General features: G+C 40.6%; 1 protein-coding gene across 1 annotated transcript; it reads left to right on the top strand.

The window, feature by feature from the left end:
• The first annotated feature begins 721 nt into the window (after positions 1–721).
• On the top strand, positions 722–5297 carry LOC117851033 (uncharacterized). The gene is made up of 6 exons (XM_034732932.2): positions 722–1126; positions 2078–2186; positions 2831–2922; positions 3017–3275; positions 4002–4145; positions 5057–5297. Exons 1-6 carry the CDS (start codon positions 780–782, stop codon positions 5144–5146), a joined length of 1041 nt encoding a protein of 346 aa, XP_034588823.1. The 5' UTR covers positions 722–779; the 3' UTR covers positions 5147–5297.
• The last annotated feature ends 6259 nt before the right edge of the window (positions 5298–11556 follow it).

The raw sequence follows: 11556 nt of genomic DNA, 5'->3' as shown, positions 1-11556 counted from the left end.
AGCAAGTTATTGCATTAAATTCAGTATTTTACAAGTTGTTGGACCAATCTGCACCTAGTATCAAGTCGTTATATTAAATTGAGCATTTTATAAGTTGTTGGACTAATTTGTACTCATCTGCCAAATTACCGTATGGTGGATGCAATTTACTCTAGTCAAGCCATCAACATCCATCAAATTAAAGTTTTCCCCTCTCAGCAAAAGGCCGGAAACACACTAGTAACTACTCATAGTCAGCCAGACAATAAACATTTACAAATAGATTCACGCCACAACAAACAAAAACATGTTAATGGAACATGAAACATATGCTTGAAAGCATACTTGTACAATATTTCGTATTATGGATAGAAAAGTAGCTTAATCAGTTTGGCTAATTCAACTAATTCATTTTTAATGTTAGAAAGAGAAATGATATAGTAATTGGTTAAGCTGAATAAATTAGAATTTTGATTATATTAGTTTGATTTTATGGTTCATTTTTTCTAAACTTTTAAACAGAGAAAGTTCGGGCCTTCTTTTTTATTAAAAAAATATATAAAGTTTGCCTGAAGTTTCCGACTTGTAGTATCCAGGTGTTCAGAAAAGCGAGTTCCCAGTGTTATTCCTTGCAAAGACATGTGCATGACATGCGCACACGAAGTGCAAATGCGTTTATTTGATGTCTCGAATGCTGCTGTAGCTCCTCTGTTTTGCGTTTAAAGCAGAGAAACGTCCTCTGTTCTCGTTCAGTTCCAAATCCAACCGTCCAAGAGTCAGCCCCACGCCCAGGCGAGAAAATGGAGGCGCTCGTGGTGCGGCGGCTTGGTGAACCCACGGCGGCCCCCGGCGGCGAGGCCTCCCCGTTCGCCGCAGTATCCGGAGACCATCCGGTGCCGGAGCTCTCGTCGCCGACTGCCGTTCGGGTGCGTGTCGCGGCGACCAGCCTCAACTTCGCCACATTCCTCCAGGTGCAGGGCAGGTACCAGGAGCGGCCCCCGCTGCCGTTCGTGCCCGGCTCCGACTACGCCGGCGTCGTCGATGCCGTCGGGCCCGGCGTACGCGGGCTCCGCCCCGGCGACCGCGTCTGCTCCTTTGCGGGCCTCGGATCCTTCGCCGACTTCATTGTCGCCGAGGAGAAGCAGCTGTGAGTTTGTTTCTTCTGATATCTTTTGGCTTAGAAGCTTCGAGTTGCTGTTTGATGTTGCGGTGGTTCGATCAGAACCTCGATTCGGGGTCTCTAGGGATAGAGTTTTAATGGAACACGGGTCCTTGGAAGATTAGGTGCGGAAAGGGGATCTCAGGAGCATAGGCGATATTCACTGTCTTATTGAAACTGATCAATATCTTGGTACTTTGTGTAGTAGGTTCCATAAATTGCGGGCTTAACAGTGAACATGAACATGTATCTGTTGAGTTCACAATCCAAAGATGGTCCTCCTTGTTTGATACAGTATTAATTGTGTTAGCTTGGAACTTGCATTGCAAATATATAACTGAAGATCGGGGTTTGTGTTCTTGTAGATATTAGGTAGGCAATGTACAGATAAACAGATAATACCTTTCTTCACCATACTCTGCTGTTAAGAAATAATAACAATGCAAATTACTGTTTTTTTCGACGAACAATGGAGGAGAGTTGTGTGTCATTTCATTAAGAGAGAACATGTACAACAAGTCATGTTACCATAACCCAACCCGAATACAAAACCCACTCCAGTTAACTTGGTCAAGCTCAAGCATCAACATTGTTATGGTTTTCTCAAAAATGGATGCTGCTAATCTTGTAGTGGATGTTTGGTATCCCCATTTGTTTGGTGTTTATTTTTAGTTCAGAACTTCCAGCAGCTGAACCATATCACAAGGACGCTTCCTGTTAATAATCAAGGATATGGCTTTTATCTTAGTAATACTTAATATGCATAACGACTGACATAGTACATAACATAATCAGTTCAAACTGAATTACTGCTGTCACTTCTGTTTGATGTAAATGTGTGCATGGAATCGAAACAAATGTTGTGTCATTTATGTATTAGTTATTTTATTTCTTTTATGAGATCTGCTGCTCAATCGGTATCATGTTTTTGTGAATCAGATTTTTAGTGCCTGATGGATGTGACCTGGTCGCTGCTGGGGCTTTACCTGTTGCATTTGGTACATCACATTTGGCCCTCGTTCACAGAGCTCAACTGAAGGCTGGCCAGGTCTCCTTTCTTCCATGTGATATGATATCTTTTTTTCTCAATTACGCAAGAGAGCTGAATATCATTGCATTAAGAGGAGGAAAAGTACATAGAGAACATGTAATATGGCATATGTTTTGAACTGGTGGGATCTGTGATATGATATCTTTTGGGCATTTTGATATTAATTCTTAGTTGGAAATACATCTCGAAATGTATTACTAGATTAAATTCCTTCTACTGTCCATGTCCTAGACTAACATTTGGATCGCAGGGATTATAAGTCTGTGTACTATGATGTTTATTCTGTGAATTCTGTAGACACCAGAGTAACAGACTAGTCAAGGTGTGGAGTTTTTGCAGTGTAGACTTGAAGTTGCCCATACAGTATGCATCTGTTCATTATCACAATGCTTTGCTGTGGTTGATAGAAACTCACAGGATTTTTTCTCATGTAGTTCAGTGAACTAATGCCTTGCACATCACCTAATATTAGCTGATAAGAATATGAAGGTTGGTTGTGATGCTCATTGTGTGTTGCTTGTCTTAATACTTATGATACATGTAAATACCCTTGATAGATGTAAATGAAAAGCTAATATGTGACAATGTGACCTATGTATCCCAGTACTTCATTTATTCTCATTTGGTTGTTGTAATTTCAGGTGCTACTTGTTCTTGGTGCTGCTGGTGGTGTCGGGGTATCTGCTGTGCAAATAGGAAAAGTTTGTGGTGCTGTTGTTATTGCAGTTGCTAGGTGATTGCCCTAGTGTGATTATTATTTCGCAATTTGGAATCTTTGTCGACCGTGTAGTGTTTGATGTCTAACTATACCTTCTCGTTGACTTTAGGGGGGTTGAAAAATTGCAATATCTCAAGTCCATAGGAGCCGATCATGTAATTGACTCAAGCAAGGATAATGTTATAGAAAGTGCCAAGTTCTTCTTAAAGGCTAGAGGCCTGAAAGGTGTTGATGTTTTGTATGACCCTGTTGGGGGAAAACTTACTCAAGATAGCCTGAAACTTCTCAATTGGGGTGCGCACATTCTGGTCATTGGATTTGCCAGTGGTGATGTACCAGTTATTCGAGCGAATATTGCTCTTGTTAAGGTGCGCTTATGCTCTTGCTAAGGTGTGCTTATGCATCAAAATATCAAGAATGTGGTTTTTCAGATTATCTTTATACTGTATTTTGGCTATCAGCACTTCTGCTGTGCCCCCTGTTTAAATTCACTACATTCTTAGAACGTAGTGTTTCTGACACACAAATCTAGAATTTGTATGTTCTTTTTGTCTGTCTTTTCTTGGTAAATTAAAAGGAAAACTAGAAAAACCTAGGAGGAACTAGGTGGCTTTGTATTAAGAAGAGAATAGGCAACCTCAACCAACTGAGCTAGGCTCAGATTCGTTCTTTTATTGGTAAATTGAAAAGAGGGTTCTGAATATGGAAATTACTACAAGATAACATTTGAGCTAGTTGAAAACTAATCATGTAATCAGTAGCGAACTTAAAGTAATGCTGGTTGCACCAGAATGTTTGTGGCAAGAAATAAGAGAAACAGTGTAATCAGTTAGTTGATGGCACATATACTGAATTTGAAGTTGGTATAAGGGGTCATTGGTGCTGGTGAAGAGAAATGCTTAATATCTAAGCAGTAAAGGGAAATTTCTGGAATAAGGATACTTACTGAAGACACAATTATTTTATTCACAAAGCTTCTGAAATAAGGATACTTACTGATGATACAATTATTTTATTCACAAATTATCTGTATTAATCACTAATAACTGCTCTAAAAGAAGAAACAACAAACTAACTTGTGCTTGCTGCTTCAGAACTGGACAATTCATGGTCTGTACTGGGGAAGCTACTCAACTCATCAGCCACGAGTACTCATTGACTCCCTCAATGAACTCTTGTCATGGCTTTCAAAGGGTCTTATAACTGTTCAAATTTCACACTGCTACAGGCTTGCTGAGGTAAGCAACATTGAATGGTTATCATGTTTCACATCGCACGGCCCAAAGGCACCAAGTTAGTACTAGGGTGGTCTAACTTGTAAGCACACACTATATTGCTTTCTATATTGTTAGTTACTTACTCCATCCATCCCAAAAAACAAGTCATTCTGGGATCCAAAATTTGTTCCAAAAAACAAGTCATTTTACCTTGTTCATTATATGCATGTGCATGTGGCAGTCAATTAGTGCCAAATATGTCTAATAAATAGGAGGCAACCAAGGTCATTTTACTTCCTTGTTAATCCGTAATAAAATTCCTACAGTGACTTGTTTTGTTGGGATGGAGGGAGTAGGTAACATGTTGTTTCTGGTGTCAAAATTGCTCTTCAGTCTTCATTATACTTATCAAGCTACTACTTTGGGCAATGTTAACATGGTAATGCTATGCAGCTGGAGCATACTATCTAGACAACAGCCCTTCTCCAGCTGAATGAATAATTATGTGTTTTGTTAAATTTCTTCGAACAGAGTTTCAATGAATGTATGCCAATCATCTCGAATAAAGAATGTATGTGAAGGAAGGGGAATGGGGTATGGGAAAGAACGGGTGTGGGTGGTGCAGGAAGGAGAATCGGGTAAGGGAGAGAGGACAGAGGAGGTTGCAGGGTTTATACCAGTGGTGCGGGCGGGACCCTGAACTTGATAGGGAAGTACATACTTGGGATGGTGGGGAGCGGGTGCTGGAGCTGGGAGCGCTGCCAAACATGGTTTTAAGTCATTATGTTGGAGTGGGATATGGGGAGTACATGGCTTTATCATACTTAGTAATGATTATTATGCATTGGTTCATTATCTAAAATAGATTGTGGTTGAGCTTTGGAATATCTGTAATCTGAGCCAATTCTTTTCTGGGGTGTAATTTTCCACAGGCCCATCTCGCTTTTGCTGCCCTGAGGGATAGGAAGGCGGTTGGCAAAGTAATGATTGTAATGGCCTCGTCAGCAAAATCAAGGCTCTGATATCCTTCAGCACAAGATTATGAAGCATCTACTGTGTATCTCTTGTATCAATTGTAGAACACAAGATTATCTGAGACTGAAGTAGTTTCCCTGTCAATGCGTGTACAATATTGACAAAAGCAATCGAAGAAATAAACAGTTTACCTTCTCACATGTTTAGCTGCAGATACATCTGATGGGAAATAACTCTGCAATGCCATTGTTGTGAGTAGTGGCAAGTAAAATGAATACAATCTGAATAATCAGCATCTAGGTGGCAGCTGGAGAGGAAACTACACCTTTTACTATGGTCTGTCTGTCTGCCCGACTTGAGTTCTGGGCTTCTGGCAATGGGGGGAACCCATGACCAACAACAGAGGCATGTACCTGCTTTAATGCTTATGTTCAGTCATCGAAGTTGGAAGCTCGTTAGCTCATTTGTTATGCTGAAATTGAGGCTGTTCGCAATACTCTGGAGTTCCGATGGCAAATCTGAAACGCTACCATTATATGGCTCTTCCCAACTCGGTAATAGACAGATGCCATTATATGGCTCTTCCCAACTTGGTAATAGACAGAGTTGTGTTCTTGTTGCGAGAGAGCTAGGGTTAGGGAGAGGAGAGGAGAGGCTTAGATCCACTAAATCCATCCAATAGAAACTAAAATCCGTGACGGATTTTGAGCCTCCCTATTCTTGTTGGCTTCCACATCTTGTACTGCTTCTTCATATAGTGGGTTGCTCGCTGCCGCCCATGATTTTTCCACGCAAGAGGTTTCCACGTAAATCTTGGTGTCTACTCTTGATTTGGTATTTCCCTTGCCATATGTGTTGATTAAGTCATCATCTTGCTTGCTATTGATCCATATGTGAAGTGGTTGCTTGTATGGATGAGTCGGCATAAGAGGCATGTGTGTTCTTTGATATGTTGATATGAGATGATGGGGATTGATATTCTAGTGAGCTACCTGCTGCAAGTATTTTGTTATTGAATCATTGGACAGCTTGTGGTTTGAAAGTTTGAAGCATAGTTGCTATTTTGTTCATGCTTACGAGGTGTTCGGTGAAATGCTTGTGACAAGTTAGTTTGCTAATTTGATTATTCCGCTGCTCCATTGTTATCACAAGTGGTATCAGGGCTCTAATTATCAAAGTCACAAATTAATCTTGCTGATTTGGTTCAATATGTCAGCATTAGAAGTGAGCAAGTTTGATGGTAATGGTGACTTTAGGTTATGGCAAGTGAAAATGCAATCTGTCCTAGTTGACAAGAGTTTAGATATTACTTTGGAAGAAACTGATCTAGATTTGGCTAACACATCAAAAGATGAGTTGAAGAAGATAGATAAGAAGGCATTGGTAGTGTTCCGTTTAGCTCTTGCTGATAATGTTATGATGCAAGTTTGTGAGGAAAAATCTGCTATGGCACTTTGGAAGAAAATGGAATCTGTCTATTTGGATAAGTCACTCTCAAGTCGTTCCTACCTCATGATGCGCTTGTTTAGGATGTGTATGCAAAAAGACACTCCTATCAAGCAATATATTGATGAGTTTAACAAGGCAGTGCTTGATTATCAGAATGTTGCCAACTCTATGGATACAGATCATTTGTCTATTTTGTTCTTGTGTTCACTCCGAGATTCTTATGATAGCATCAAAGATCAGATCCTTCATGGCACAAATTCTGTTTCTATGGATGATATCACTTCTATACTTTTGTCTAAGGATTTGCTCAAGAAGTCTCATATGGAGAGTCATGGCCAAAGCGATGGTCTTGTTGTGAGTCGTGGGAGATCCATAGAGCGTTGTCATAGTAGTGGTAATGCTTCTGACAGTGGTAGGAGTAAATCTAAGGGCCATTCAAAGTCACGTCCGGGCAGCAAAGGCATTGCAAGGAATTTGGTCATTCAAGTGGGATTGTTCCATATTGAAGAAAAAGAGGGACAAGCAAGGTGATGGCAACAAGGGTGAGAATTCTTTAGCAGCTAGTGTGGTAGTAGAAGATGGTGATTCGGTTGGTTCTAGTGAGTTACTTGTTGTCAGTGCAGATATTTCTTTAATTGGGCAGTGTGCTTCTAGTGTTCAGCTGGTTGTGATATGAGCTTCAACACTAGTTGAATTTTTTATTCTGCTTGTTCTTACCATATGTGTCCATAGAGGGAGTGGTTTGCTACCTATGAGCCATTGAATGATGGCTCAGTTTCTATGGGCAATGACACAAAGTGCAGACTTGTTGGTATTGGCACAATCAGATTCAGGATGTTTGATGGTATTGTTCGTACACTCATAGATGTTCACCATGTGGTTGGGATGAAGAAGAATTTGATCTCTTTCAAGGTACTTGATCGGAAAGGCTACAAGTTTGTGATTCATAGCTATCAGATCAAGATTTTTAGGGGTTCCTTATGTGTGATGAAGGCTCTTACTACTTCAGATACAGATGACTTGTATTTCTTGTAGGGCAATTTGCTTACTAGGTCAGCAGCAGTGCCTTGTAGTTCCCAGGTTGATGATGACACTATGGCTGCATTGTGGTATATGAGATTGGGGTACATGTTAGAGCGTGGTATGGCAGAGTTGAGTCGCCATGGTCTGTTGGGCAGTCGAAAGACAGGTAGTTTGCAGTTCTATGAGCATTGTGTTTTTGAGAAGCAAACTCGTTTGAGCTTCAGTAGGTCAGTCCACATGACGAGGGCCATTCTTGACTATGTGCATAAAGATTTGTGGGGTGATGCACCGGTAACATCTATTGGAGGTGGAAAATATTTGCTAACCTTTGGTGCTGAAATGATTTCAGCGGGAAGGTTTGGGTCTACATCTTGAAGTCCAAAGATGAGACATTTGCTCATTTCCATCAGTGGAAGGCTATGGTGGAAACACAAATAGAAAGAAAGGTCAAATATTTGAGATTAGATAATGGTACTGAGTTCCGCTTGGAAAAATTTGAGAAGTATTGTCGAGACGTTGGCATTATTCGACACTACACCACAGTTGGCACTCCACAGCAAAATGGAGTAGCGGAACGTATGAACAAGACACTGTTATAGAGGACTTGTTGCATGCTCTCTCATGCCGGGTTACCACAGAGTCTTTGGGTAGAGGCAGTTACCACATTATGCTACTTGGTTAATTGCTTGGCTTCGAAACTATCGAGTGTAAGACACCAGAGGAGGTGTGGTCTAGCAAGCCACCTCCGTATGATCACTTGAGGGTATTTGGTTGTCCGGCATATGCACACATTCGTTAGAACAAGTTGGAACCTTGAGCTTTGAAGTGTGTCTTTCTTGGTTATGGTGATGGAGTTAAGGGGTATCGTTTGTGATGTAAAGATTCTAGACCCCCTAAGGTGATCGTCAGTAGAGATGTGACCTTTGATGAGATGGTGATTGTTACTCCAGCTTGTCGGTAGTCGGAAGAGACTTCTACTTCAGGTGGAACTTCTTCAGGTGGTGGTTCAGGAGCAGAGCAGGTAGCACAGAGGGTAACATTTGAGGTGAAGACTCCAGTGACTGAGTCTACTATAATTAACAGTCAGCAGCAGCAACCATTATTGTCAGAGTCTGCAAATGGTGTTCAAGGTGACACAAATGAGGCAGATTTGAGTTAGATGTAGCTGATGGTCAGTTAGTGGATACAGTTTCAAGTGGAGCTTCATATGCTCCAGACTCTCCCATGGTACATCATTCATAGAGACAGAGGAACCCAACAAATTTCTATGGAGAGTGGGTCACACCAGTAGCGAGAGGCAGAGGTACAGCTGCCTTCACTTTGATAGTTGTTGAGGATATTGTTCATGATGAGCCTAGCACTTACAGAGAGGCACTTAGTAGTCCTCAGGCAGCTAGTTGGGTCCAGGCTATGACAAAGGAGATGGAATCATTGCATAAAAATAATACTTGGGACATGGTGTTGCCGCCCAAGGGGCGCAAGATTGTTGGTTGTAAATAGGTGTTTAAGCTCAAAGATGCTTCTCCAGATGTTATTGCTCCAAGGTACAAAGCTAGATTGGTGGCTAAGGGCTTCAGTCAGAAGGAGGGAATTTATTACCATGAGGTATTTTCTCCAGTTGTGAAGCATACTTCAATTTGTGCTTTGCTACCTTTGGTTGCTCTATTTGATTTGGAATTAGAGCAAATGGATGTGAAGACAATATTTCTTCATGGTGAGCTGAAGGCAAAGAAAACCATGTTTGTTTTCTAAAGAAGTCATTGTATGGCTTGAAGCGGTCTCCAAGGCAATGGTACTATCATTTTGATTCTTATGTTAGTAGCCATGGTTTAAGTTCATATGATGCGTGTATGTTTTAGCAGGTGCTTGCAGATGGCTCAAGGGTGTACATATTGCTTTATGTTGATGACATCCTTATTGTAGGAAAGAATTGTTCTGCTATTGATGAAAGAAAAGCCATGCTCAAGAGTGAGTTTGAGATGAAGGATTTGGGTGCAGCCAGGAGGTTGTTGAGATGGATATTCGCTGTGACAGGTCTATGGGAAGACTTTGGCTTCACATGTCACAAGCGAAACCTGTTGCTACTCCTTTGCCAGCACATTTCAGGTTGTCTACTTCATTAGGGCCATTAGATACAGAGGAGGAAAGGTACATGTCTAGAGTTCCTTATGCTTGTGTCATTGGCAGTTTGATATATGCAATGGTTTGCACACATCCGGATATTGCACATGCAGTTAGTATTGTGAGCCATTTTATGTCAAATCCAAGCAAAGAACATTGGAAGCCAGCACAGTGGATCCTCAGGTATCTTAGAGGCAGAAGCAAATATGGTTTGATGTTTAATAAGAGGACAACAAATCTGGGACAAGTTGTTGGTTATTCTTATTTTGATTTTGCTGGGGATCTTAATGAGAGGTGCTCCCTCACTGGTTATGTATTTCAGCTTTGTGGGTCTTGTGTTACCTGGAGGGCAACCTTGCAGCATACAATGCTCAACTTGGGAGCTAACTTGGGAAAGAACAAATACCAACCAAGTTCAAGCAATGCTCAAACTTGGCCTTTGGGACCACCTTGGTTAACATATGAGCTGGTTGTCTTTTGTGCCAATTTTCTCAACATACAAAACTTTCTTTTTCACATGAAACCGAATAAAGAAATTTCGCACATCAATATGCTTAGTCCTCTCATGAAACTTTTCATCATTTGCAAGGTGAATCACACTTTGATTATCACAAAAGACAACACGATCAACTTGCTCAATGTCAAATCACCAAGAAAATTATGCAACCAAATAGCCTCCTTCACTTCCTAAGTTAAAGACATAAACTCAGCTTCTATGGTAGATAAACTAACTGGTGGCGATGAGTTTGTTACATGTTGATTTACTCACTTGAAGATGAAGCATTTGAAGATTGAACTTTTTGGCATCAAGAAGCTTGATGTGTTTGCTCTATAGTTCATTTGTCGCTGAGGTGGAGAATTGTAATGTGCAGCTCCTAATTCACCAAATTTGGAACACATTAGCTCATTTGTTATGCAAAACAAAACCTGTACATGTTGTATGCTGAAATTAGGGCTGTTCGTAATATTCTGGAGCTCCGACGGCAAATCTAAAAAGCTACCATTATATGGCTCTTCCCAACTCAGGAATAGACAGAGAGTTGTGTTCTTCTTGTTAGGAGAGAGCTAGGGTTATGGAGAGGAGAGGAGAGGCTTAGATCTACCAAATCCATCCAATAGAAATTGAAATCCGTGGGGGATTTTGAGCCTCCCCATTTTTGTTGGCTCCCACCTCTTGTATTGCTTCTTCATATAGTGGATTGCTCGCCGCCGCCTGTGGTTTTTCTCCGCAAGGGGTTTCCACATAAATCTTGGTATCTACTCTTGATTTGGTATTTCCCTTGCTATATGTGTTGATTAAATCACCATCTTGCTTACTATTGATGCATATGTGATGTGGTTGCTTGTATAGATGAGTTGGCATGAGAGGCATATGTGTGTTCTTCGGTATGTTGATATGAGATGATGGGGATTGATATTCTAGTGAGCTAGCTGCTACAAGTATTTTGTTATTGAATCATTGGACAACTTGTGGTTTGAAAGTTTGAAGCATAGTTGCTATTTTGTTCATGCTCAAGAGGTGTTCGGTGAAATGCTTGTGCTAATTTGATTATTCCGTTGCTCCATTGTTATCACACTTAATCATATATCATTGCTTTGACTAATAAAATAAAATAATGGAATGTCATAAACTCCTAATGAACTCTTCTTTCTTCTTTCTTCTATTATAAAAAAGCGAACTTTTCTTCTAGTTTGTTGAAGTGAATATTTCTCAAACCAAGGTTACATTTGTACATAGGCTTTTCTTCCAGCAACTGCACTGTTCTTGAAATTGGTCTTTTACAATTTATAGCGAATGGCTTTGCTCCTTGTCCCTATATGCAATTTAAACTAGCTGGGTAGATAGTGCAATAAGTAGTAGGTG

This window comes from Setaria viridis, chromosome 3, assembly GCF_005286985.2.
Source record: "Setaria viridis chromosome 3, Setaria_viridis_v4.0, whole genome shotgun sequence".
Classification (NCBI taxonomy): Eukaryota; Viridiplantae; Streptophyta; class Magnoliopsida; order Poales; family Poaceae; genus Setaria; species Setaria viridis.
Note: the sequence above shows the minus strand (reverse complement) of the source record. Positions and strands in the feature narration are given on the sequence as shown.